Source organism: Sorex araneus, chromosome 6 (assembly GCF_027595985.1).
Source record: "Sorex araneus isolate mSorAra2 chromosome 6, mSorAra2.pri, whole genome shotgun sequence".
NCBI lineage: Eukaryota > Metazoa > Chordata > Mammalia > Eulipotyphla > Soricidae > Sorex > Sorex araneus.
This window is the reverse complement of record NC_073307.1, coordinates 147,706,389-147,734,381: the sequence shown is the minus strand read 5'-3', so window position 1 is coordinate 147,734,381 and position 27,993 is coordinate 147,706,389. Positions and strand designations below refer to the sequence as shown.

At 57.6% G+C, this 27,993-nt stretch overlaps 1 protein-coding gene and 1 pseudogene across 1 annotated transcript; one reads left to right on the top strand and one right to left on the bottom strand.

The window, feature by feature from the left end:
• ARHGAP1 (Rho GTPase activating protein 1) lies at positions 1 to 25,880 on the top strand. Its single transcript, XM_004619071.2, has 13 exons — positions 1 to 189; positions 6,526 to 6,704; positions 6,858 to 6,953; positions 13,261 to 13,348; positions 21,718 to 21,849; positions 22,060 to 22,146; positions 22,255 to 22,353; positions 22,585 to 22,692; positions 22,769 to 22,845; positions 22,956 to 23,033; positions 23,977 to 24,105; positions 24,188 to 24,291; positions 24,385 to 25,880. The coding sequence occupies exons 2-13, from the start codon at positions 6,572 to 6,574 to the stop codon at positions 24,571 to 24,573; spliced, it is 1,320 nt and encodes a 439-aa protein (XP_004619128.1). The 5' UTR covers positions 1 to 189; positions 6,526 to 6,571; the 3' UTR covers positions 24,574 to 25,880.
• On the bottom strand, positions 18,634 to 19,960 carry LOC105943362 (protein lin-28 homolog A-like; annotated as a pseudogene).
• Positions 25,881 to 27,993: the final 2,113 nt, after the last annotated feature.

Below are 27,993 nucleotides of genomic sequence, written 5' to 3'. Positions count from 1 at the left end.
GCCGGAAGTGGGCGGGGCGCGCTTGCGATCCGGCGGCGGCCGGCGGAGGGTCGGAGGTGTGGCGGAAGTGGTGCGCGGCGGAGGGAACTGGGAGGGGGCGGTTCCCGTTCAGTCGCCCGGCCGGATGTCAGCCCCGTAACCCGTAGCCGAGCCGTGACAGGCGTGGCGGAGGGAGTCGAGCCGACTGCGGTGAGCGGCTGGGTTCGGGTGCCGGGACGCCAGGGGCTGGGTCGGGCCATCCGGAGGGATGGGTTGGAGGCAGAGGGGCAGAGGAAGGATGCGAGGAAGGGGACGCGGGCGGTGGGATGGGGCCCTCGGAGCCGTGAGAGCTCGTCGCCTCCTCTGCTGCTTTCTGCCTCCTGCGGTTCGCCCCAGCGCGGAGTCCCACCTCTTAGCACGATCTCTGTTCAGTCGGGGGGAAGTGCTCAGAACGAGAAATCGGGGAGGGGCGGGGGACCCTCCCGGAGATAGGCCACGCTTTCATCTCTGTTGCTTTTGTTTTTGTTTTTGTTTGTTTGTTTTCGCGGGGTGGGATCAGCCCCGGCTATGCTCTGGGCTCACTCCTGGCTCCACGCTCAGGGAATCACTCCTGGTGGGGCTCAGAGAGCCATAGGGGGCGCTGGGCATCGAACCCAGGTTGACCCAGTGCAGGGCAAGTGTCCTACCTTCTGTCCTACTATCTCCCCGGGCCCGTATTTCTGTTTCTTCATCCGGAAAATGGGATAATCACACCCAGCTTGGGTTTCGTAAACCACGAAACTCAATGCTGCTATGATGGTCGTTGGGAGTCTTGCCGCTCAAGGCGGGATGTTGTGGTGCTGGAACCCCAAGGAGAAGAGAGCGTTGAGTGCAGAAAGTACCATTTCAGGTTTTCTTGGTTCTTCCGGGAAGAGATTAGGGGAAAGGCTTACTTCGTCTTCAAGTAGGACCTCCCTGAACCTTGAGAATCCGACAATGGCAAGTCACTTAGCCACGTGGTAGAAAAAAATTTTATTTGAGGGGGGGTGGAGGGGGACACATCTCCAGAGGTGCATGAGGCTTACTCCTGGCTCTGCACTCAGGAATTACTCCTGAGGGGCTTGGGAGACCCTACGGGGTGCCTGAAATGGAACCTGGGTTGGCTGCACGCAAGGCAAGCACCACACCTGCTGCTCTGTGTCTCCAGCCCCCACAGTGTGGGAAAATCTTGGCTCTGCTCTATGACCCTAAGCAATTTCTTGTTTTGTTTTCCTAAGCAATTTCTTTCCTTCCTTCCTCCTCCCTCCACCCTCTGTGCTCTTTGTAAAGAGAAGAGTTGTTAAATGAGCTCAGTAAGTGCGTGTGCCACTGGTGGCGTTGTACACTTAAAGTTGTGTCTGGCTAATGGTGCTGTGTGGGGTTTTCAACAAGTGTTGGTTCCCCGCTTCTCACTGGAGATTCATTGATTTTTTTTTACCCATTCAGCAGATAGTGATAGAGCATCTACTATGTGCCGAATAGGTTGGGGTTCTGAAATCGGTTCTTACAGAGCCTGTGACACACCCTCTTCCCTTTAATTGCATGCAAGATTTCATGCGTGTGCCAGTCTTGGGGGAAAAGTCTGCAAATTCTGCCAAGATTTTGGAGAAGCCCAGGACTTCCCAAAGTCATCACCTTTACCTACAGTGAATCCCAAAGATGTTTATAGAGTGAACTGCTTTACCTATTGAGAAAGAAACTGCACCTCACTGTAGCATTTTGTACAGAGTGGAGCTGAACGCACAGGGACTGGGGGGTTTTAGGTGGTGGCTGGGGTATTTTGTTTTGACTCCCTTCCGGTAGAATTTCCCTCTCCACAGGCCCCCACCCCCACCCCTTCCCTTGCTTCCCCAGGGAATGTGGCGCTTTGGGCACAGGGTAACAGGTGCGGACTTGAGGGTGGGGAGAGAGGCTAGTGGATTGAAAGGTGAGAACAACTGGTAAGTTGTTAGTTAGGCTGGGGGAGGAGAGTATGAGGTGGGGGAGGGCTCAGCTCTCCCTGAATGCTCACAGGGTATATGGGTGGGATGGGTGCCGTGGAAAAGAGGAGGTGCAGTTCAAGTTGGGCTCCCAGCTTGGGGGGATTCCTCTCCCTCTGTGACATACCCCAAGTTCCCAGCAGCCGCTCCTCATCCTGTTGCTTTTTTCAACAAAGAAATTTTAGGGGCTGGAGCCATAGCACAGTGGGTAGGGCGTTTGCCTTGCACGTGGCCAATCCAGGTTCGATTTCCAGCATCCCATATGGTCCCCGCTGGGGTAATTCCTGAGTGCAGAGCCAGGAGTGACCCATGTGCATCGCTGGGTGTGACCCAAAAAGCAAAAAAACAAAACAAAACAAAAAAAAACCCAAAGAAATTTTATTTGTTTTGTTTTTTTTTTTTTGGAGGGGGGGTTGTGCTCAGAGTTTGCTCATGGCGCTGTGCTCAGGGATCATGCCTGGCAGTTCTCAGGGGGCCCTCTGTGGTGCCTGGGTCAATGTGTTCGAGGCAAGTGCCTTACCTCATGCTGCTGTACTGTCCTCCAGCCCCTCAGCACAGCTGTGGCAACGCAGGAAGTAATCACACTGCTGGGAGTACCTGCGCTTCTCCCAGGGAGGGGAGGAAGGATGTTTCCAGATGGGAAAGGCCTTGCCCACACTCATATTCTCTTTCTCTGTCTCTGTCTCTCTCTCTCTCTGTCTGTCTCTGTCTCTGTCTCTCTCTCTCTCTCTTTCTCTTTCTCTCTCTCTCTCTCCCCTTCTCAGTTTATGAGGAGTGAGTGAATGAGAGAGTGTGTTAGAGTGTGAGGAGAGGGTGTGTGAGTGTATATGAGGAATGTGAATGTGTATGAATCTCTCTCTCACTCTCACTCTCTCTCTCTCTCTCTCTCTCTCTCTCTCTCTCTCTCTCTCTCTCTCTCTCTCTCTCTCTCTCTCTCTCTCTCTCTCTCTCTCTCTCTGTCTCCCTACTCAGACTCTTTGAAACCCGTGGTTTAGGGAGGACACAGACTTGACCCTCCCATGCCTTTTCAGTGCCTCAGACTCCTATTTGGGGGCAGGACTTTTCCTTGTGACTGTGGGCCGGCAGAAGGAGCTCTTGCGGCCCGGGCAGTGACAGAACGTCTGGAGCCTGGGTTAGGGTGACCTGGAGCTGAATTTTTGTCCCTGTAACCTGGCTTGGGGCCCCTTGAGGAGCCTTCAGAGTCTGCTGGTTGAGTGGGGAGGTGTCTGTAGCAGACTGGGGTGGGGACCCTGAGACCAGGCGGTCCCGCATTGAGAAGTTGGAGTATTAGGCTTAGTGATCCCACAGAGATAGGCGTTCTGGAAGGGGAGAGACTCGTCTCTGAGCTTGGAGAGGGACTGAGGTTTCGGTTAGAAGGGGGAGCGGATACGGTTCGCACCGAAGGCACAGGGTGAGGAAGAAGAGGGGGGTGTGTACGTGGGGTATGTGTGTTTGAATGTGAGTGTATGTGAGGACTGTGTGTTTATGAGTCAGTACATTGTGTCTCTGTGTGCGTGCGTCTGAGGAGTGAGCTTGTGATGAATGTGTGTACGTGGAGTAAATGTGTGAATATGTGTGTGACTATATGAGGAGTATCAGCATGTATGAAGGTGTGTGTGAGAGTGTGTGAGGAGAGTGTGTGAGTGTGTGAGTGTGTGTGAGGGATGAGTATGTGAATGTGAGTGGGTGCATGTGTGAGGAGTTTGTGAGAGTGTATGACGAGTGAGTAAGAGTATGAGCGTGTGAAAGTGAGTGTACAAGGAGAGAGGTGTGGTTAAGTGTGTGAGCACGTGTGAGTATGTGAGAGTATGTGTGAATGTACGAGTGAATGTGTGTGGGTGTGTATGTGTCTGAGTGCATGAGTGTGTGTGTGAATGTAAGTTTCTGAGTGTATGAGAATGTCTATGAGTAGTGTGTGAGGCTGTGTCTGAGAATGTGTCTGAGTGTGTCTGAGAGTGTTTGAAGAGAGTGTGTGTGTGTGTGTGTGTGTATGTGTGTATGTGTGTTTGTTTGTTTTGGATGGAACAAGCTTTTGTTCACTTGCTGTAGCCGCCTTTGCCACTAATGCTATGTGGTCGCCCTGGAACAGGCGGTTGTTGCTAGGCGCTGGGAGCCTGAGGTTGCCGCTGTAGCCTGTGCGGGAGACTGTCACGGTGCTTGGAAGCCCTGAGGTGTTGGGATCTAGCTTTCAGCTGGCTGCTCTCCCCTCTTCTCTCCGCAAGCGCCTGGGTCTCGTCAGCGCTTCTTATCTGCAAACTGCCGATTCTCTGCCCATATATGTCATTTTTTGGACTCTGGGAATGCAGTGAGTTTAGCACAGCCTCCTGTCAGGGCTTGGACTGAGAGAGCAACTTGGAAGTGCCCCTGCCTGCCTCCTTGGGTGAGCTAGAGACGGGGAGATTTGCTTTCCTCATGGCTGAGTGCCAGAGGTGTGTTCCATGCCATGCCAACTGCATCCTAGAGTCCACGCTTTGATCTCTGTCAGTCCCTGTCAGATCCTGTCAAACCCTGTCAGACCCTGTCAGACCCCATCAGACCCCACTCAGACCTTTTCAGCCCCTCTCAGCCCTCTCTAGACCCTGTCAGGCCCCCTCAAATCCCCTCAGCCCCTCACAGACTCTGTCAGGCCCTATCAGACTCTGTCAGATCCTCTCAGGCCCTCTCAGACCCTGTCAGACTCTGCCATGTCCTGTCAGATCCTGTCAGAGGGACCCTCTCCGATTCTCTCAGACTCTGCCAGGCCCTGTCAGACCCTGTCACAGACCCCATCGGACCCCATCAGACTCTCTCAGACCCCATGAAACTCCGTCAGATCCTGTCAGACTCCATCAGACCCTCTCAGACCTTGTTAGAAATTGTCAGCCCCTCTCACATTCTGTCAGACAGATCTGTCAAATCCTATCTAGACCCTCTCAGCCTCTCTGAGATCCTTTCAGCCCCTCTTAGACTTTTTCCGACCTTCTCAGATACTGTCAGACCCTCTCAGACCCCGTCAGACTCTTTCAGATCCTGTCAGACCCTCTCCGACCCTGGTGGATGCTGTCAGGTCCTGTCAGACTCTGACAGACCCTGAACAGACTCTCTCAGACCCTGTCAGACCCTGTCAGACCCCGTCAGGCCCTCTCAGACCCTGTCTAATCCCTGTCAGAATCCTGCTGCCGCTCTTGCCTTTTCCACCTTCAGTTCTTCCATGCTCGCTGTCATGGGCTTCCCTGTCCCATCTACACAGTCTGCGGGAAGCCTACTGACCTGTACCCCTGGAGCCAGCCTCGGGAGCTCCCCTAGAGTTGTATAGGCCTGGAAGCCCCACTGGGGAGGACACATTCCACCCCCACGCCTGGTTCCTATCCCCAGTGGGCAAGTCGGGCTCCCCGCCATGGCCTGGGGTCACCTCTCCTTCGTGGATCAGGGTTGGGGTGTGGGAGCCGGGTCCCAGCTGACCAGGGTTATGGAGCCGCCTGCTGTTCTTGCAGCCTTGTGGCCCTGCTGGAGCCTCAGGAACCTTCCAGTGGCCCCCCAGGACCGTCTCCCCAGGTCTGTGGCTGGGACTCAAGGCCTCCCTGGGCCCAGCTCTTCCCTCGCAGCTGGTGGACCTGAGGGCAGGCCTGAGCATGCTGTGCTCTGCCCCAGCTGCTGTCTCTGGCCCAGTGCCCAGTGGTGGTGAGTGAGGAGGCCCCGGAGGCAGATGGCACTCTTGGCCGGAATGAGAAGTGGAGGAGCAGGGCCAGGACGCCCCAGGAGACACGCGCTTGTGTGTGTGTGTGTGTGTACAGGGTGACTCTCCCCTCTGAACTGACAGACAGGCAAGAGCGTGTGTGTGTGTGTGTGTGTGTGTACAGGGTGATTCTCCCCTCAGAACTGACGGATAGGGGCTGGAGTGATAGCACAGTGGGTAGGGCATTTGCCTTGCATGCAGCCGACCCGGGTTCGATTCCCAGCATCCCATATGGTCCCCTGAGCACCACCAGGAGTAATTCCTGAGTGCAGAGCCAGGAGTAACCCCTGTGCATGGAGGAGTGTGATCCAAAAAGCAAAAAAAAAAAAAAAAGAACTGACCGACAGACAAGGCAAGAGTGTAGAGTGTGTGTGTGTGTGTGTGTGTGTGTGTGATCCAAAAAGCAAAAAAAAAAAAGAACTGACTGACAGACAAGGCAAGAGTGTGTGTGTGTGTGTGTGTGTGTGTGTGTGTGTGTGTTGTGTACAGGGTGACTCTTCCCTCAGAACTGACATACAGGCAAGGCAAGAGTGTATGTTTGTGCGTGTGCGCGCTCATGCACGCACATGTGTGTGTGCACACACATGCACGTTTACATGGTGACTCTCTCCCCCCCCCAGGAGCTGACAGGCAGGTGTGTGTATGTGTGCACGCACACGCACGTGTGTGCGTGCACACACATGCACATGTCTACATGGTGACTCTCACTCCCCTAAGAGCTGACAGACAGGTGTGTGTGTGTGTGTGTGTGTGTGTGTGTGTGTGTGTGTGTGTGTGTGTGTGTGTGTGAGAAGTCAGGGGAAGAGAGAGTCACTGACAGCCCACCCCTCTCAGCTTTCTCCTCAGGTTCTGCAGGGTGAGGCCGGGGCACAGACTGGCCATGGACCCGCTCTCGGAGCTGCAGGATGACCTGACACTGACCGATACCAACGAGGCCCTGAACCAGCTCAAGCTAGCGTCCATCAATGAGAAGAACTGGCCTTCGGACGAGCTGCCCGACTTCCCCAAGTCAGGTCGGTGGGCGCCTTCCTGGAGAGACCCCTTCCTTTCTGCTGCAGGGGAGCAGGGGGGCCCCCAAGTGGGGCTGGAGCCTGCCCTCCGGGTGTATTGTCAGGCCGCCAAGAGAATGCTGGGCGAGTCCCGCCTCACTCTCCCACTCTCCTCAGATGACTCCAAAAGCAGCTCCCCGGAGCCCGTGACACACCTGAAGTGGGACGACCCCTACTATGACATCGCCCGGCACCAGATAGTGGAGGTGGCAGGTGAGCGCCCTAACTGTGGACCCCGCAGCCCCCACCACAGCCCCCACTACAGATAGACCCCTACTCTGGCCCTCTACTTCAGACAGCCCCCACACCAGCTAGCCCCCCACTCCAGTCTCCCGTGTGGGCCAGCCCAGAGTTTGATCCCTAGCACCACGGGTTGTGGCCCAGGAAGCCCCCAGGACCGAGCGGCTCAAGCACGGCTGGGCTGAGGAATGTGGGTGGCCCCCAGACTCCTGAGTGCCCATCACGGAGTCAACGAGCGAACTCCGACGGCCGGAGCGCATGTTCCGTGTGCCGGAGCCCCAAGCTCCATCCCCAGCAACCCCGAGAGCAGGGCCCCAGCGTCTCGTACCGTGTTGGCTGCGTGGTCTGCTCCCGTGCACCCCGCCCAGCCTGTGACCCGTCGCTGGCCCGTGGTGCGGAGGGAGGAGTGTGGCCGAGCGGCTTGTCTCGATCCGTGCCCAGCTCTGCTCTTCGCTCACCCACTTCTCCCAGGGGGCAGAGAAGACCCCCATCCTGACCATGTCGAGGCTCAGCCCAGAGCAGAGGTCTTCCCAAGGAGTGTCCCTGACCTCCCTCCCTTCCCTTTGCTCCCCCTCTTCCTTGCCTGGGCAGCCAGGAGGGCCACCCCAGGAAACTCCTGTTCCCAGGAAGTGGAGAGTGGCCAAGTGACCTCCCGGAAGAGAGGGGCCTTGTGACCCCTGGGATCCTAAGGCTCCCTGCAGAAGTGCTCCCCTGAGAAAGTGCTCCCCTGAGAAAGGGGTGCTGCATCCCCCTGGGGTGTCACTGTCTCTGTTTCTTGTGGTGCAGTACCCACAGATGCCAACGGCCAGGGGTGCTGGGGACAGGGGGAGCTGAGATGGGGAGTGGGGGGGTCTGTTTCACCCTGCCTCCTGCTGGGAGAGGAAACTGGAACCGTCAAGTCTGTGGTCTTCCCCACCCCCACCCATGGCTCCTGAGGTCAGGAGTGGACAGCCAGGGTGCAGAGTTGGGGAGGGGATCCAGGAAGCGCCAGAGCCCTGGAACCGGGGTGGCTGCCAGTTGAGGGGGCCAGGAGGGTGCACCATCTCCCTGGAATGTGGGGCTCAGAGCTGAAGGGCAGCGCTGAGGAGCTCATCCCCAGGTCCGAGGAGTGTCCACAGCAATGTCGTGTGTGTCCCTGTCCCCCGCCTCCCCACCTCCCAAGGTTCAGGGCTCTGGCTAGGCCATGACATCCCTTCAAGGTTCAGCCCCCAGCACCCCTGAGACAACTTGGTCAGAGTGTCTGGGGTGACGAGGCGCCTGTCCTGGCCCTGCTAGCCCAGTGTAAAGGCCCAGCAGGCAGGCTGCCCCTGCACCCCATTGGGTGACCCCCGATACTTCCTTCTGCAGCCAGAACACACTGGCCAGGGAGGAGGGAGGTGTCCTTCAGGCAGATTGCGAATCCCAACCCCAGGAGGTGGGGCCTGCTGAATTGCACCCCATTTGTGTGAGCAGGAAGGAGCCAAGGACTCAGGAGGGCGGGCGCAGGAGACTGTGTGGGGATTTGCACGTGCCCCTGGGGGTGGGGATGGGGAGTTCCCTCTTGGCTCTCTGACTACCCAGGAGTTTGGGTGAGCAGTGCCTGAGTGCGACTGTCCGGTGTCAGACCCCGGGGACCCCGGGCAGGCCAGTGTCCTGAGTGTGAGAACCAGAGACACACCCCGGGGCTCGGCCTCCCCTGGCCTGCATCAGCCCCCAGGGCCCAGCGTGACCTGACCCCGGGGCTCCTCCCGCGGGTGCTGGGAACCAGCTCCCAGAGGCGCCTCCGGAAAGGCAGGAAGGGCTGTTATTTGTGGATCCAGTTTCTCCCCCAGCAGAGTTCAAACCCTAACACCGTGTCCGCTGGCTCCCAGTCTCTCTGACGGTTGAACATTTTAACCAGTGTGCCGGGGTGGGGGGGCGGGGCGGGGGGTGCACTGTCTCTGCCCTGCCCTGCAGGTTGGGGGTGGAGCTGGGAGCTGGCCCAGCTCTTTCCCAGCGTGTCCTGCATGTCCGCCCCGCCCTCCCCCCAACTCCCCACTCTGTTGCTGATTAACTCCCGGCATCTCTTCTGGCGCTTTCCAGGTTCCTGGGCCTGTCTCTAGGGCAGAGTGCTGCTCTCTGCAGGATCCAGGGGGGATGTCAGGGCCTGGGGAAGAGTCCCGCCTGCCAGCTGGGGCACTGGGCCTCCTGACCAGGGGAGGCGACCAGGGAGGCGAGGGCTGCCCAGAGCTCCCCCCGCCCCGTTCCCACCCCGGGGCCTGGGAGCCTTGCCAGCCAGCCCCGCCCGGATCCCTGGCCTGCCCTAGCCCCATCCTGACGGCCTCCAGCGCGGGTTTCCAGGCACGTTCTCTGGAACCAGCCTGTGGTTGGCAGCCTCAGGGGCTCCGGGAGGGAAACCACTTCTCGCCAGCGGCGAGTCCACGGAGGAGTCGTGGCGGGGAGCACGTCGCCCTGGTCTCTGCGCGTGGAGGGTATGCTCGGGGTGGCCCTCTTGGCCCAGAAGCCGTGTGTGGCTGTTTCGGACACTTCTCAGAGGGCGTAGGGGCACTGGGTGCCCCGCTGGCTGGAAAGCCAGCTCCTCATTTAGGGGGTCTTTGTGGGGCACGGCGAGATGGCACGGCAGACTGCGGGTCCTTGCCCCGGCTGCGTGCTTAAATGGTTACCAGGTAGCAGCTCTTGAAATTCCAGAGCGAGTGAGCTCAGCCTTCCACCCCACCTGCCTACAGATCTGCCAGTGCAGAGGCTGCGTGCAGCTGGGGGCAGGGTGGAAGGAGGCTTTGGGGCTCCCCCCTCCCCCGCGCTCCTCTCACATCCCCCACATCTGGCATTTCCACTCCCCTGGCCCCTGCCCACACAGGCTGGTACCGGGAGCCCAGGGGATCTGAGGGCCTGATTTGTCCTTGAGCCTGGGTTGCCCTGTCTCACTCTATCCCTGACCGTCTGCTCTGTCCTCCCTCAGACCCCAGGGCCGTGTGCAGCTGGCCTGGCAAGAGCCAGGCTATCCCCATCTTGTTTGTTTTTGTTTGGGGGCCACACCCAGTGGTGCTCACGGCCAAGACTTGGCGCTGTGCTCAGGGATCACTCCTGGCTCCTGATGGTGCCCAGGGGACCATATGTGGTGCCAGGGTTGGAACCTGAGTCTGCCATGTGCAAGGCAAACGCCCTACCCACTTTACTATGGCTCCAGCCCCCCACCCCCATCTCGAGGGGGTGAAAGGAAGTGGAAGACTCCAGATCAGCCTTTCAGATCGGCCTGTGGGAGGGCGAGCTGCGTGTCAGCTCCCTGAGCCCTGGGTCCCACCCCCGGCACTGACAGGTAGACACATCAGAGCAGCCCCCCTCGCCTTCACTGACACTGACAGGCTTGCCCAGGGCTGCGTCTCTGCTTGTCTAGAAGATTCTAGAAGATTGTCTAGAAGAGTCTAGAAGATTCTGTGCCAGGCCCCTTGAGACCCCCCTGTTTGTAGCGATCTGGTGACCTGGATGTTGGGAGGTCTCATGCTAAGGGCTGGCTCAGCAGGAGGGCACGTGTCTGGCCTGGGTGACACCCTGGGTTCAATCCCTGGCACCATCAAGCAATAAAGGGAATCAAACTCCAAGTTGTCATGATGCCAGCGGTGGCTGTATTCATGCTTCAGGCTATCACGGGACCCTGTGACAAGCTGAGCTCTAGGCCAGCAGGAGCGAGTCCCAGGTGGCCGAGAGACCGTTTCTGTGTTCATGCTGCCCTGCACACCACGTCCCCTCCCCAGCCTGCAGAGTAGAGGGACCCATAATCAGGACAGAGTCGGACATGGATGAGCATCAGTCCATCTGGGGCGCCTGGAAGGGGCAGCTGCCCAGCCAGTGGGAAGCAGGTGGAGGCACGGGCTTCCGGGAGGAGACCTCGCCTGGGTGAGTGGGAGAGTGGTTGGAAAAGGGCGAGGCCTCACCAGGGAGAGCTGGTGACCCGGGGTGGACACAGCGTGAGCTGGAGAGGCCTGGAGGCGGGCTCGAGGGGACCAGGTGGGTATGCGGGTAGAGGGACGTGTCCTCCCGGATGGGAGCGGGACACCCCCCAGCCATCCTGGGTTTGCTGGGCAGAGCCTCACACCCTCCCTGGACCAGATTCAGCCTGTCCTGGACAGAGAGATGGGATGGTGGGAAGGACCCGTAGGGCTGGGCATGGCAGACAGTGGGGACCCGTAGGGCTGGGCATGGCAGACAGACAGCCTGCTGTAGCCCCGGGCTGCGTGAGCTGCATTGTGGAAGCTTCCTTACCCTGCCCTTCCGGGCCTGCCTCAGCCCTGGTGGAAAGGGCCAGCGCCTCTGCCTCGGTTTGGGGGAGCAGTGACAGCTGGGGTGAGGGGGGCGCCGCTGCTGGCCCAGAAAGACTCACATCACCCGTGATTGACAGTTGCACATAGTTGATGTTTTGTTGGGGAGGTCATGGCTGACAGTGCTTGGAGATGACTCCTGACTCTGTGCTCAGGGATCACTCCTGGTGGGGCTTAGGGGACCATATGTCGTGCCGGATCAAACCCGGGTCAGCTGTGTGCAAGGCAAATGCCCTCCCTGCTCTGCTATTACTCTGCCTCTCCTCCCCACAGGCTCCATGACTAATTTTTTTTTTTTAGAAGTAAAGTAGTTTTATTTAGGGGTCTCTGAAAGGAGACAAAGGGAGAGAGGGAGTGTCACGGAGTAAAAGAAAGTAATTGTCAGGGCGGGAGAGATGATAAGGAAGGTGGGTAGGGCACATGCTTTGTAGGTTGCTCAGCTGGGCTCAATCCCCAGCACTATGTATGCTTTCCCGAGCCCCGCCAGGAATAAGCCTGAGCACCGCCAGAAGTGGCCCCCAAAACAAAACAAACAAACAAAAAAAACAGTAGAAGGGAATTGTAAATCTCAGGCTGGAGTGTAGGCAGTTCCAGAGTGGAATGCGCACCCCCCCAAAAAAAAAATGAAAATAAAGACAGTGTGGTACTGTTGCAATGGTGTGTCCGGCCAGAGAAGAGGAATGAGGCGTGGAGACATTTTTGTCATCAACAAGTCTCAGAAGCTCGCCAGGAAGAGAAGGCTGGCACAGGAGGTGACTGCCGCATGACCAAGCCCATCCCAGCTGTGCACGGGAGGCGGAGCAGAGCGCAGTCCTGCAGCCTGGCTGGGCGGGCAAGCGGGCGGCGTGGAGGAGGAAGCACATCCGGGTCAGGGCTGCGCTCCGAAGGAGGACAGGGGGCATTTTTGGAAGCAGCTAGAAGTGGCATTGGCACCAGGTTGTGAATGGACATGGCACTCCTGAACTGGAAGTTTCCAGAGGAAGCATCTTGTTTCTTTTCTTATTTTAATAGAATCCACACCCAGTGGTCACTTCCTGCCTAGCAGTCTAGCCCTTGGGGCGTCCCCACTGTGCCACTCAGTCACCTGTGGTCATTGAGTTTGTCCCACACAGGGTTCTGGTGCCTGTGCTCATGTTCTCAGGGGACTGACCATGTTCGGGTCAGCATTTGGACATGTTCTAGGTGGGGTGGGGTGGGGGTATGGGGGAGGCAGCGCTGGTACCAGGTGACACACCTGCTCCCCAGGGATGACTTTCTGGCTGGAAAACCTACACATTTCCCTCTATCCATTCCTCCAACGATGAATTTGAGGGTTGTTTTCCTAGGGGTGACATTTATTTATTTTTAAAAAATGGTTCTTTGGGAGCTGGGGTGTTCGTACAACAGGTAGGGCGCTTGCCTTGCATGCTGCCAACCCAGATTCGATTCCCCAACATCCCATATGGTCCCCTGAGCACTGCCTAGACAAGTTCCTGAGTACAGAGCCAGGAGTAAGTCCTGAACATCACCAGGTATGGCCCCTAAACAAAAACAAGTTTCTTTTGGCACTGGGGGGCCCCCTGTTCAGCAGTGTGAGGGGGCCTGTTCCTAGCTTTGGACTCTAGGGAAGGTATGTGCTGGGGCTGGGCCCCAGATCAGCTGCATGCAGAGCTGCTGCCTGAACCACTGGGCTGTCCCCAGTGTCAGCTGCAGTCAGGTTATTCCAGTTCTTTGCGTTGAGGGGCCCCCATCTGGCTGTGCTAGGGGCTGACTTCTGAGGATGGACCCGGGGACTGAACTTGGGCAAAGCAAGTGCCCGCCCCGCTGAACAATGTCTCCAGCCCCAGGCAGGTTATTTAGACCCAAGTCATTGTCAGTGACCCTGTCCCTCTATCCTTTGGTGACGTGTCCTGAGCACAGGCAGCCACTCTGGGCCGGGACCCCAAGGCCCGAGGGTTCTCCCCTTTCCCCATCAAGTCCTCACATCCCTCTGTCCCCACCCCCAGGGGACGACAAGTATGGCCGGAAGATCATCGTGTTCAGCGCCTGCCGCATGCCCCCAAGCCACCAGCTGGATCACAGCAAGCTCCTGGGGTGAGTGCCCGAGGGCATCGGGCTTGCTGAGGGGTCCCTGGTGGTCCCCACAGCCGCGGGGTATCAGGCTGTCTCCTTGCTGCCCCTGCTTTCCCCAAGCTGTTGATACAGGAGCACTGGGCAGGGAGTCAGGCCTGGTCTTGAAGCTTTGGCTTAGTTTTGGTGTCAGTGTGGAAGAGGCCCAGGCTGGCCCCGGTCTCACCTCACCACCAGCCCTGGCACCCCGTGGCCTGAGTAAGTGCGTCCGTCCATCCCAGTTAGTGTCCTAACTTGGGGTTAGTGGTGCCACCCTTCCTTCCTCCCAGCACTGGGGTGCCAACTCTCCCGAGAAGACCCTTGGCTCCCCCTGGCCCACTCAGATTGCCTCATAGAAGAAGGATCACGGGGGCTGGAGCAGTAGCACAGCGGGTAGGGCATTTGCCTTGCGTGTGGCCGACCCAGGTTCAATTCCCAGCATCCCATAGGGACCCCCGAACACCGCCAGGGGCAATTCCTGAGTGCGGAGCTAGGAGTAACCCCTGTGCATTGCCGGATGTGACCCAAAAAGAGAAAAAAACAAAAGGCGGCTCACGTGCTTCTGGTGTGGTGCCCTGTGTGCCGTCCACATGAGGCACGTGTATGGTTCCCCGTCCATCTCCTCTGCCTTGGGCCAGTGTCCAGCCCTGTTGCTGCAGCTCCATGCTCTGTCCTGGGCTGCTCGAGACTCCTAGAAGTGAGGCGCCCCTGCACGGGCCCTCATTCTAGGGCTCCCTGAGGCAGGGCCCAGCTGCCCGCTTCTGCTGCATCCACGTGGGGCTTCCCAGGCAGCTTCTCTGCTGGCCTGTAGGAGCTTTGCCCACCCCGCCTTGGGGGCCCCTGCAGGGCTGTGTGTGGAGGGGCTGGGCTGAGTCGGGGACAGAACAGGGGTGTGGCCACGGAAGGGGCCGACCCTGGGTGCCTGGGTTCTCTCTGTGCCTTCCTCCCCGCCACACCTCTGCAGTACAGGTAGCACCTGGAACAGGCCATCGTGTGGGCCTGGCTGGTACCAGCTAAGGTGCTTGCCGACCACAGGGAGAGCTGCTGGGGGCGGGGTGGAGGGGGAGGCAGTCAGGAGGGGCTTGGTCAAGTGCCCAGTTCGGTTCTCCGGGGAGAGCTGGGCTGAGGGAGGCTGCTCCCACACTCCCTGCGCCTTTTGTGGCTTCAGGGCAGCCATCCCATCAGTGCTGGCCGTTCTCCTCCTCCCCCGCAGCTGGCCGCAGTGCCTGCCGGGAGCAGGGCGCCCGCCCTGGCCAGTCCCGCCCCCGTCATCAGAATGTCTCAGACTTAGCTTCTGTCCACGTGGTCCCCAGACACGGGCCGAGCGCTCGGATGCTGCAGTTCCCCTCTGAGCAGCGGAGCGCTGGGGCCCAGGGTTCTTGGGAGCCCTAGAGAACTAGGAGCTGTACTGCCTGCTGGGTGGTCTTGGGGTCAGGAGAGGTCACGGACATGAAATGCCATGGTCTGCCTTGTAACAAAGGACATCGTTCGAGAACCTCCAGTCAGCAGGACCGGGGACATAGCAGTTTGATCCCCGGCACCCCAGAGCACCTGAGCCCCGCTAGGAGTGAGCCCTGAAGCACTGAGAGCTGTAGCCCCAAACCTAAACCGAGCCAGAGAGAGGGAGAGAGAGAGACAGAGACAGAGACAGAGACAGAGGAGAGAGACAGAGAGGGGAGAGAGGGGGAGAGAGGGCAGAGACAGAGAGAGGAGATAGACAGAGGAGAGAGAAGAGAGAAAAGAGAGAGGAGAGAAAGAAGAGAGGGGAGAGAGAAGAGAGAGAGAGGAGAGACAGGAGAGAGAAGAGAGAGAGGAGAGAGAAGAGAGAGAGGAGAGACAGAGGAGAGAGAAGAGAGAGAAAGGAGAGACAGAGAGAGAGAGGGGAGAGAGAGGAGAGACAGAGAGAGAGAAGAGAGACAGAGAGAGAGAGGAGAGAGAGACAGAGAGAGAGAGGAGAGAGAGAGACAGAGAGATTGCTCTAGGGGATGCTGTTCCACGTTGCCCAGCACTGTTCCCCCCACCTCCCCCGGGGTATAGAGCTCCACGGGTCCTTAGCCATCCAGAAAAAGCACAGGCAGCTGTGAAATCCCGTCTCACGTCGGCCTGGCCCTGGGCAGGCTGGTCACTCCCACTGCTGTTTTCTTTTTTTGGTTTCTGGGGCCACTGCTGGTCTCGGGGCTGCCTCCTGGCTCCGTCCTCGCCATCAGTCCTGGCGAGGCACAGGGCACCCGATGCGGTGCCAGGGTTCGAACCTGGATCACCCCCCCACCCCACCCCCCAACTGGCCTCGCTATCCTGCCCTTCCAGCCCCCTTCCCGTCTTTTTTTCTAGGCCACACACAGACTCTGCCCTCGGCGTGTGTTCTCGGGTTCTATTTTTTTCCCCGAGCACCGAGCCTTCACGAACATGCCTCCACAGCCGCCTCGCAGACACGCACACGCTGCAGGAATGTGCGCGCCTTTGTCAGCCGCTCCATGAATTTTCCAGGCTGTCGCCCTTTCCCCTCCGCCCCCCCCACTTGCCTTTGTTTGCCCATCGGTCCCCTGAGGGGGGCCCAGCTCTGACAGCTGACTTCTCAGATGAGTTCTATCTGTGGACACATCCTGTGAGAGGGTCTATTTATAGCCCGCAGTGGACGGCCGCCCTCCTGTCCTGGGGCGGGGGGCTGGACACTCCGTTCTTTTCCACTGTAACTAATCTCAGGGAACAAACTCCAAAATCATTTCTTATTTTGTTGTTGTTGTTGTGGGGGGCCACACCCTGTGGTGCTCACACGTTCCTCCTAGCTCTGCGTTCAGGAGTTAGTCCTGGTGGGCTCGGGGGCCCATATGGCCTGCCCGATACAGAACTTGGGTCATCTGCGCCCTCCCTGTTGTATTAGCTCACACCCTGCAGTGCTCAGGGCTCACTTCCGGCTCTGCGCTCAGGGCTCACTTCTTTTTTTTTTTTTTTTATTTATTCATTGTATTTTCCCAGGGTACAGAAAGGGAATGGGAAAAGGATCAGCATGTATGTAGCAAAATGATTGCAAAAGGGAAAGGAAGTAAACCCATACCACAAAATCAACCATCAAATAAACATTTCCCAAGGATGGGGTCACCGAAGCCCATGGGCTCCCATCTCAGCCCATGGGATGAGGGAAGGGGATCAGGTACATGCTTCCCTACTCTCCCGCCCTCCCTCCCCAGAAATTCAAGATTTCACACAAAGCTTTGGTTTCTAGCAGTAAACATGGAGTTACATTCGTCCGTCTCCTATTAAACAATCTTGTGGCCACTTTGACCTAAGTTTCTTGCACCTGCACAAAAGTTCCTGAGTGACTTGGATATACATTCATCTTCCCTTTCCTTGCTTTCCTGATCCCACTTTACATGGAAGGTCCCCTCATTGCTTCTCCACCCTAATATTCAAAACTAAAGTAATACAGCAGCGCATGTTTGGCATAAAAGATAGCAAGTGATAGTCCTCTCTTCAAAGACTGGGTGCAAGGAATAGAGTGTTCTGAACTTCTAAAGGACTTTTGTAAAAAATCACTTTAAGACTTGTGGGGATACACCACAGAATTGCAAGGTTGTGTGGATTGGTGGGGGGGGGGCTAGAGGGGAATGGAGGAAGTGGGGGTAGAAGGGGGAATCAAGGAGGTGGTAAGAAAATTCAGGAAATGGTAAAAGTTTGAGGAACAGAAGACCTGATTCAAAATAGGAAATAAGGGCAGGTGAACACAAGAGAAAGGGTGGTTCAAGACCCCCATTTCAAGAAGGGTCCCCAAGCTTGCTTCAGATCCTTTTACCTGGTGCAGAACCTTTTGTCAAAGATGCTTTGGCTATTTTTCTTATACAACAGTTTTGTAAACAATAAAACCCCAAAATAACATGGAGAAGACCAACACATTATATTTACACAAACTAGGCCACCTAGAAATCACCAAATTAGCTACTCATAAGTTCTACAAAGCCCAGACAAATACAATAACTAGAAGGGGCTGCAAATTGGGGGAGAACAAGAACCCAGGATCAGACACAAATCACCCAATGCGGTCTATTGCATTTGCCCCGTTTCAACACAGTGAGGTAGAGGTTTGCAGGGATCACAGCACGTAAACGAACGCCCACCCCACCCTTTCTCCTTTGGCTATTCACCATGACGTGAATCACTGATACCGCAGGGCAGGACACTGGCTCTGGGCCCCAAAAAAGGAGACATCAGGAAGCCAAAGAGTTAAAGGATCTGGATTTGGTCCCCATTTCGTATCCATACCTGGGCATCTCAAAGTGGATACAGAGATATCCTCTGAAAACTATCCTTATGAACTCAAACTTTTTTGGGTTTTTTTTTTTTTTTTTGGCAAGCACACATTCACCCTGTTGTGCATGGTAGGCCTAGCCCAATCCAGTGAAAGATGGAGCTGGGATGTCAAGAGTCCTGTGCCCTGGGGTTAGAGGTCTGGGACAGCAATCCTCCATCCCAACACAGACCTCACCTGATCTTGGCTTCCTCTTGGTGCCTTTAACCTGGCCCAGCTTCTCCTAACCTCTCTGCACCACCTTTCCTGTTCAGACCAGTTTCCAATCTTGGGGAGGAAATCAAGTCACAGGGCACCCAGGGAAAACCTAGCCCCCCCCACCCCCATGAGAACATTGAAGATGGAGGGTTTTCAAGACAACATCACAGCAGAAAAGTCAGCTCACAGTTGGCCAAAAAAAAAAAAAAAAGAGAATATGAGGTAGTTCAATCCACTTCAAATAGTTTTTCTCCCTGCTGATCAAACAACAAAAGGTATTCCTGCTGTGCAGACCCGGAGCTGCCGCTGACTTATCCCTGAGATTGCTCATGTACCTGAGAACACAGTGCAGGAACGAGGGCCTTAGATTAAAATACACAAAAATACAAAACCAGAATATTTATATTACGGAAAAAAAAATTAAAATGCACAAGATACGTCATTCGCACACAGCTAGTGCAGTTGGCATCCTGGAGAAGGTGGGACCACGGTGCAGCAATCCAAGGCAGCAAATAAATAAAATCATATTGGCCCAGAATGGGGAGGGAGCTTAGGAGCAGATAGGTCAGCGCTGTTCCAGTCCCCCCTTGGCCTTTCATCACAATCCATGGCTTGGGACAGTTCCCAACACTCTAACCCAAGAGTGTTGGGAGGCAAGATGTAGAGAAAGCCTGTCTTAGCCCTGAGATTCCCTCCCACGGAATGCAGAAGCTTGTGGGTTGGGCCTATTAATCTGGTCTCTTGTCTGATCAATCTTTTCACTCTGGCATGGAAAATAGTTACACAGCCTTCTTTAAAAGGAAAACCACTTCCGTGTCCAGAACATTTCAAAAGCAAGAGATCCTGGGCATAGAGACTCAGATAAAGCATGCAGAGGGGGTCAGCCCCCAAAGCCCTCAGGTGCATTTTAGACAGCGTGGTTGGAGTTCCTTTGCCTCACCGCCTCCCCCCTGCCAAGAGAGGGTGAAGCTCTGGACCCCGGCCTGAGATATGTACATGGCAGTGCCAGCTGCCCCCTGCCCACCCTGTTCCCACTTTCTCCTCTGCCGATTGATGCCTGCTCCTTGAAACTTGCTGATCGCAAAAGGATAACCCCCACCCACTGGCTCAATTTTGGGCCTCAGGCAGCAGGGCAGGGGAATGGATCTCCTCTTCTTCCTCCCGGAAGTAGGCAGGCTTCCCCTGGGAGCTGGGGGCTTGCTGGGCCTTCAGTGGACAGGAGGCTACCATATGGTTGATGCTTGGGCTGGGGTGGCAGCTTGCACTCTTTGGCATGATGGTCTAGACCATCATGGGGGCACCTGTCTCCCTTAGATCTCCGCTTCTGCATGTTCTTCCCTTTGGGCCGCCTCTCACTTCCAATACAGAACACCCCACCAGGACCAGTAACTCGAATAGATTCCAGGCCCTTGGCGGACTTCTTAGAGGTGAATTCCACTGCCTCCCCCTCCTTCAGTCTTCGGAAACCCTCCATGTGCAGTTTACTCTGATGCACAAAGACGTCCACTGGGGGGTCGAGCGCGACCCCGGCGAGGGCGGTCATGGACAGGAAGCCGAACCCCATGCGCACATTGAACCGCTTACAGATGCCGGCCCCGTGCAGCAGCTGCGGCTCCTCGGCCAGCCGGGCCCCGCGCCTCCTTGGGCGCCTTAGCGCAGCCACCTGCAGACTGCTGGTTTGACACAGAGCCCACGGTCGTCAGCTGAGCCCGCGGCCCCGGGCTCCAGGTCGGGCGGCTGCTGGCCCCAGAGAAGTCAGGGCTCACTTCTGATGGGCTCAGGGGACCATCTGGGGTGTCGTGGATCAAACCCTGGTCTGCCCGCGTGTGTGCGAGCGTGTTTCCCACCGTACCATCACCCCAGCCCCTCCAAAACTGCTTCTGTTCATCTCAAATTCCTTCCTGCAGATCCGCGCCAGGCCCTGTTCTGATTTATCTGGGGGTGTGCGTGCGCAACTCTCAGCCCTGCTGGTGGGGGACCTTCCCTTCCTCCCCCCGACCCCGGGGAGGGCTCCCAGGGCCCAAGCTCCCCAGTGAGTCACGTGCCCAGCAGGAATGTGTTTCTGTCTGTCGGGGCAAGGAGCACCAACACTTCATGGTGCCTGATCACCAGCGCAGTGTCGCCTTCCGGAGGCCGTAATATAATAGCCTCCCAAGAGACGCTTTTCTCTTTGCCTGGTGCTTAGGGAATCACAGTCCGACGCTGCCCGCATGTGTGAGGCCCCGAATTCCAGCCCCTGCCACCTTATGGGGCTGGAACACACACACACACTCTCTCTCTCTCTCTCTCTCTCTCTCTTTCTCTCTCTCTCTCTCTCTCTCCTCTCTCTTTCTCTCTCTCCTTTCTCTGTCTCTCTTCTCTCTCTTTCTCTCTCCTCTCTCTTTCCTCTCTCTCTCTTTCTCTCTCTCCTTTCACTCCTCTCTCTTTCTCTCTCTTCTCTCTCTTTCTCTCTCTCTCCTCTCTCTCTTTCTTTCTCTCTCTCTCCTCTCTCTCTTTCTCTCTCTCTCCTCTCTCTCTTTTTCTTTTCTTTTTTTATTTTTTTCAAATTTTACACATTTTATTTTCATAAAGTAGTTCACAATAGCTCATTACATACAATAATTCAAACACCAACCCAACTAGCAAGCATGTTCCCACCACAAAAAGAGGGAAGTGTGTAAAGTTTGTTGATTTCATTCTGGGGCTATTTAAGCTTTTATATAAGAGAATACAAGAAAATATGTTAAAACCAAACACATGTGTGTTGCTTTTTTTTTTTCTTTTTTTTTTTTTAATTTTTAAATTTATTTATTTTTAATTAGAGAATCACCGTGAGGGTACAGTTACAGATTTATACACTTTTGTGCTTATACTTCCCTCATACAAAGTTCAGGAACCCATCCCTTCACCAGTGCCCATTCTCCACCACCCATAAACCCAGTGTCCCTCCCACCCTCCCCAATCCCATCTACCCCCCACCCCACCCTGCCACTGTGGCAAGGCATTCCCTTCTGTTCTCTCTCTCTAATTAGCTGTTGTGGTTTGCAATAAAGGTGTTGCTCTCTCTCTCTCTTTCTCTCTCTCTCTCTCTCTCACACACACACACACACACACACACACACACACACACACACACACACACACACACACACACACACACACACACACACACACACACACACATCTTTCTCAGCTAGGTCAGGCCATGTCTGGAACCTAATCAAACCCTGGGGTGCTTCCCCAGCCTCATTGCCTCCTGCCCTGCCTGCCCGCCCTCCCCAGCTCCCCTGCGGGGGAAGGCAGTCTGCTGCCCCCCACCAGTCAGAGTCTTCTTGGGGCCCCTCTCCTGGTCTGGGGCTCTGCTTTGGTTCCCTGTCTGCTTCCCACCAGGGGGGATAGTGGGCCTCTGTGAGACTGGGCGCCCGGGGTCCCCGCAGCCCGTCACCGGCAGTCTCTGAGCCTGCGCCTACACGGAACTTCTTTCCAGGGAGGGTTCGGGGTGAGAAAGGGAAGCCGAGGTGGGGCGGGGGGCACACGCTCCCACATGTGCCGGAAGCAGGTAACTAGGAGCCACCCCACTCCTGGAAGGGTGGAGGTGAAGACATGGGCCAGGTGGCAGCAGGACTGAGGGGGGCTGGGGGCCCTGGGGCCTCTGGGGAGATGGTGGGGGGACTGGCTTTGTCACGGACTGGTGAGTCTTCGTGGCGCTGTCCTGCCGTGCTCCTTACAGGCCCACGGGGGCGTCCCTGACAGCATCCGGGGGTGCAGTCTGACCCCTGCACAGCCTCCCCAGCCACCCAGGCTCTGTCTTCCTGGGGGCCCCCTCGTGCAGGGCCCGGCCTCACGGGCCCCGCTGTCCCCTGTCCGCCCCCAGGTACCTGAAGCACACCCTGGACCAGTACGTGGAGAGCGACTACACGCTGCTCTACCTGCACCACGGCCTCAGCAGCGACAACAAGCCGTCCCTCAGCTGGCTGCGCGACGCCTACCGAGAGTTCGACCGCAAGTATGTGGGGGTCCCGGGGCCGGGGCCAGGGACGCACCGCGACCCTCAGAACAGCCTGGACTGAGCCCCGAGATCTCCAGCCCCAGCTTCTCCCCGGGCCCACCCCCCCTCACCCCCCGCACTGTTGGCCCTCACCTGTCCAGCTGGCCACTGCTCAGAGCCGCCCCCCATGGCCTGAGCCGCTCCTGAGCACCCCCGCCCACCCCGCAGGTACAAGAAGAATATCAAGGCGCTGTACATCGTGCACCCCACCATGTTCATCAAGACTCTGCTCATCCTCTTCAAGCCCATCATCAGGTGAGCAGGCGGCACTGCACCCGGGCTCCCGGGACAGGCACCTGCAGGGGGGAGTGGGGGGTGGTGCCCAGCCTCAGCCTCACCCTGCACCTCCCCCCAACTCCCCAGCTTCAAGTTCGGGCAGAAGATCTTCTACGTGAACTACCTGAGTGAGCTGAGCGAGCATGTGAAGCTGGAGCAGCTGGGGATCCCCCGCCAAGTGCTCAAGTGAGGGGCCGGGTGACATGTGGCCGGGTGACATGTGGATTTGCATAGGGAACCAGTGGGATGGCAGAGTCCTCACCCCACCTTGTACTGAGGGCTGTGGCTCCGAGCCCATTCGTGTGTAGAAAGGAGGGCAGTGGCAAGGGTCGGTGGGGGCCCCGGGGGCTGTGCTACACTGGCCGCCAGGGTGGGGCAGCCGGGGAGGGGGCCTGAGTCTCCCGCCTGCTCCCCCAGGTACGACGACTTCCTCAAATCCACCCAGAAGAGCCCCGCCACGGCCCCCAAGCCCATGCCGCCGCGTCCGCCTCTGCCCAACCAGCAGTTTGGGGTTTCGCTGCAGCAGTGAGTACGCGCGGGGCGCAGGCCAGGGCGCCCGGGATGGGGGGCCGCAGCCCGGCTCACTGCTCTGTCCCCGCAGCCTCCAGGAGAAGAACCCCGAGCAGGAGCCCGTCCCGCTGGTGCTCCGGGACACCGTGGCGTACCTGCGGGCCCACGGTGAGTACGGGCGCGGCACTGCTGCCCGGCGGACCCCCGAGACCCTTGGGGAGGGGGTTCTGCACAGTGCCCCGAGCACCAGCACTCATCAGGTGCCCCTGACCCCCCAGCTCTCAGCACGGAGGGCATCTTCCGGAGGTCGGCCAACACCACGGTGGTGCGGGAGGTGCAGCAGAAATACAACATGGGTGAGTGTGGGCCTTGGATGGGGCGTGTGTGTGTGTGTGTGTGTGTGTGAGAGAGAGAGAGAGAGAGAGAGTCCATGTATGAGACCATGTGTGTCTATGATTGTCGCTTTGTTTTTTTTTTTTTTTTCTTTTTGGGTCACACCTGGCAATGCACAGGGGTTACTCCTGGCTCATGCACTCAGGAATTACTCCTGGTGGTGCTCAGGGGACCATATGGGATGCTGGGAATCGAACCCGGGTCGGCCGCGTGCAAGGCAAACGCCCTGTGCTATCGCTCCAGCCTTATATGATTGTCTCTTTGTCAGAGTGTCTGGGTGTATGTGTGGTGAGTGTGTGTATATTTATGTCTCTGTGTCCATGTGTGACTTTGTGTGTGAGGCTGGGTCTGCTTGTGATGGTCCCCGTGTCCCCGGGTGTGGTGTGTATTATGCATGTAGTTGTGACTGTGTGTGTGAGTGTATATGTAGTGTGTATTGTGTGTCCATATGTTTCTCTGTGAGTGTGTGTGTAGTGTATTTTGTTTATGTGTATATTTTGTGTCGTGTGTCTCTGTGTCCATATGTGCCTATGAATGGTGTGTGTGTTATGTGTATGAATGTGTAGTTGTGATTGTGTTTGTGTTTCTGTGCCCTTGTGTCTGAATGTGTGTGTGTGTGTTTGTGTTTGTGGTGAGTGTGCGTCTGTGTTGTGGGATGCCTGTGACTTGTGGGGTGGTCTCTCCCTTCCATGGCCTTGGGACAGTTCTGCTGCCCAGGGCTCTGGGGTCATCAGGGCTCACCCTGCCTGGCTGCCCCAGGCCGCGTCCATCTGGCTCCTGGTTCTGGGCCAGGATCACTGGAGGTGAAGAATAACTCGTGTATGCTGGGACCACCCCCAGGAGCGCACCTGTGTCCCTGTCCTGCTCCCAGGGGCCCGCCCGACACCCCTGCCTTCCTCCCCGCAGGGCTGCCCGTGGACTTCGACCAGTACAACGAGCTGCACCTCCCGGCCGTCATCCTCAAGACCTTCCTGCGGGAGCTGCCCGAGCCCCTGCTCACCTTCGACCTCTACCCCCACGTGGTGGGCTTCCTCAGTGAGTGCCCCTCTCGGCGTGCAGCAGGACACCCCCCAGTGCCCCGCGCCTGCCTGGTGACCCTGGTCCCCCTTCCTCACAGACATTGACGAGAGCCAGCGCGTGGAGGTGACGCAGCAGGCCCTGCGCACGTTGCCTGCCGAGAACTACCAGGTGCTGCGCTTCCTGACCGCCTTCCTGGTGGAGGTGAGCACAGCTTCCCCCCGAGGCGGGTGGATGGGGAAGGTGGGGAGAGGCTCTGCACTACAGCACTTCCCCCCCCCCCCACTCCCCCCACAGGTCTCTGCCAACTGTGAGCAGAACAAGATGACCAACACCAACCTGGCCGTGGTCTTCGGCCCCAACCTGCTATGGGCCAAGGACGCGGCCATCACCCTCAAGGCCATCAATCCCATCAACACCTTCACCAAGTTCCTCCTGGACCACCAGGGGGAGCTGTTCCCCAGCCCCGACTGCCAGGGGCTCTGAGCCTCACCCCAGCCTGTCCCAGAGAGCCCCACTTTGGACTCCGAGCTTCAAGGGGCCATGAGTGCCCCAGAGCTGGAAGCCAGGCGCGTCAGCTGGTCAGCTGCGTTCCTCCTGCCCCGCTGTCGCCCACCTCAGTCCTGGAGGCCTCGCCATGACCGCAGGGCCTTGTTCTTCGCCTTATACTTCTCACTGCCTCCTTGGGTCCCCGACTCCGGCCAGGCTCTGCAGAGCCAGCCTGCCTGCCTCTCCCGGGAGAAGGACCAGCCCCAGCCCCACCTCTCTGATACCACCCCCCACCCCCTAAACTCCCCGCCTCTTTCTGAGGCACTGCCAGCTGGGCTGGTCCTGCTGGGTGATGGAGGGCTGAGGCGGGGCGGGGCTGGCTGAGCTGGGCTTCCAGCCTTTGGGGATTTCCAGGACTCAGGAGTGACAGGCTTCTCCGCATCCATGTCCTGCGACGGCCTTCCCTCCCGGGACTGTCCTGGCCCTGGACTTTCAGGCTGCGCCCAGGCCTGGTTCTGCCAGGACTGGCATCTTGGAGGGCTGGGCGGAGTCCCAGCAGCCTTCTGAAACAGACACCCCAGTCCTGCCCCCAAGAACCCCAGAGTGTCTGGGGGGGTAGGCTTATAATAAGCCTTACTCTCCTCACCCCCCCAGGCGGGCCCCCACTTTTAATTCAGCCAGAGTCTCAGCCTAGAAGCTCGCAGACACGTCTGCTGCGGGCAGGCAGGGCCCTGCTCTGGCCGGAGGTGACGCCTTCCTCCAGGGATGCTGCTGGGTGGCAGCTCATCAGATGGGCCCCTTCCCCCTAGAGCAGCCTCCTCTGACAGTTGATGACCCCCCCCCCCATTTTAGTGTATCTCTTAGAATTGGTCCTTCCTGGTGAGTCCTGGAGACCCCCTTCCCCTTTCCTGGGGCCTTATGCCTTGGCAGTAAGGGAAGGACCTTGGCAGAGATTCACTGGGTTTGTGTTTGCTGGGTATGGGGTCATCACTGAAAGTCCAGCCCCGTGAGCTGGGCGGGCTGGAGCCTGCCCTCCCTGTGGGTCCCCGCGTCCACCCGAGCGGCAGCTGTGTCCCTGATCTGTCTGGCCCCAGCCACTGCTTCCTTTCCCTTTGTATGTCAGCCCCGTTTACCGAGGGGTCTGGGGGCTAGACTTGGTCTTTTCCCGAGGGCCCCTCTTCAGCCCTGGGGTGGGCAGGCATGTGCTGTGGGTCTGTGTTGGCCGCCCCACGGCCCGACTTCCCAGCACCAATCATGTATTTCACCTTTGCACTTTTGTATTTCAATAAAAACACGGAAAACTGCCCGGCTGGCTCCTAGAGAGAAAGTGAGTGTGGTGGTTCCCTCCCACCCAGGCAGAAGCGTCGCAAATGCATGACAGTGAGTGCCGCTGGGGACTCTGTGCCAGGCTGTTTTCACTCGGGGTGCCCCAGAGGGGGGCGGGTGAGAGCCCTCCCCACCCCAAGGGACCCAGCCCCGGCAGCCGACCTCCACAACTCCACCGCCGCCACGCTCCAGGCTGCCTTCCACACACTCGGGCCGAGCTTCACGTATGAGTGAACATACTCCTAAACATCGTCAGACACTCCCTATTCATTTTCCATAATTGCCACACCATATTTGATTGGAGGCAAGGTGGCGCCGCTGCCGCCTGAACCCCTCGCGCTCTCCTGAACCCCGCTCACCATCTCACCTTAGACAGCGCGCAACTCAGCACGACAGGCATGGAACTCTAGGTGTGATCCCTGCTGGAGCTCTACACCTGATTCCTGATGGACATTGCCAGCTGTTTTGCAAGATTGGGACAGAATGGCGTTAGCCGGGCACAGAGAAACTGTGGCAGCGGCCGCAGCATCGCCACCTGCCCTGGCCGGGCCGAGTTGCAGCGCCATTGGACATGGAGCCATGGCTAGCAGTGCGCACAGTGGCTTGTCCACTGTGGGGTACAGTCAGCCAACCACCTGGTGACCTGGGACTCAGTGCAGGTGTTCGACCTGCCACAGGCCCCCCGAGATAGGGTCCTGCTCTGCCAGCTGCTCAGCAACCTCCGGGCACACTCCATCAACCTCAGGGAGATCAACCTGAGGCCACAGATGTCCCAGGTGCTCCCCAGAGATGCAGGCAGGTGTGTTTTGTCAGTGTGCAGATCATTACAACATACCAGTCGACCAAAAGCTTACATGTGGTAGACTGGGAACACCTGTAAAGGCAATTAGAGGCTACCCCAAAAGCCTCCATCCCTCTTGGAGAGCCTGGCAAGCTACCAAGAGTATCCTGCCTGCACGGCAGAGCCTGGCAAGCTACCTGTGGTGTAGTCGATATGCCAAAAACAGTAACAACGACGGTTCTCATTCCGCTGATCCTGAAAGAGCCCCCAATATGCTATCGGGCTACAAGCAACAGGGATGAATGGAGACGTTACTGGCACCCGCTCGAGCAAATCGATGAACAACGAGATAACAGTGATACGAGTGTCCTGTGGCAACTCTAGTGGGTATGCTCATGCCAACCTGGCATCGCAGCTGGGGCCCTCCCAGACAGGTGTGCTGCCCGCCGCTCTCCATTGAGAGCCTCAGTACTTGCCCCCGCAGTGCGTTCCCACAGAGGCGGCCCCTTCCCAGGCTTTCCTCTGCCACAGGTTTGCTTTCGAGGTGGAGATGGTGGGGATGGTGGGGGAATTTCCGCAGTGTGTTTGCACTTTTTTTTTTGGGTCACACCCGGCAATGCACAGGGGTTACTCCTGGTTCTACACTCAGGAATTACTCCTTGCGGTGCTCAGGGGACCATATGGGATGCTGGGATTTGAACCCGGGTCAGCCGCGTGCAAGGCAAACGCCCTACCCGCTGTGCTATTGCTCCAGCCCCAGTGTTTGCACTTTTTAAGGAGCTGGTTTGTTAGTGCAAGGAAGGGCAGGCCAGAATTTCACTGGGCTCGCTGGTCAAGGTCCTGTTGGGTGCTGTTTGCTGACTGCAATCAGGAAGCCCTCTGCGCCTCAGCTGGGCCTGCTCTTCCTCTTCCTGATTCCCTGTGGGATCAGGAGCCTGATCCCAGCACAAGAGCAAGCAGTGGTTTTATTTTGTTATTGTTTGGAGGGCCCCCAGGAGCACCCCGGAAGAAGACATCACCATGGCCTGAGCAGGGCCCAGCCTGCCCACAGCGGACATGCCCGCAATCTTCTAGGCCGAGATTCTGGCTGAATGAAAAGGGGGCTCCTGCTGGGGGTGCGCAGAGAGTGCTCATCACTAGATCCCTCAGACACCATGCAGTTGTCTAGGACTGAGGTGTCCCGGCAGTGCTCAGGGGCTTCTCTGCAGAACTTGGGATAGAATCTGAGCCTCCTGTCCTCCCGGCCCACTGACCGCTCTCTGGCCCCAGAGCTATGCTGCTAGGTGACCTTCCTCCTGCCAGCGTTAGCT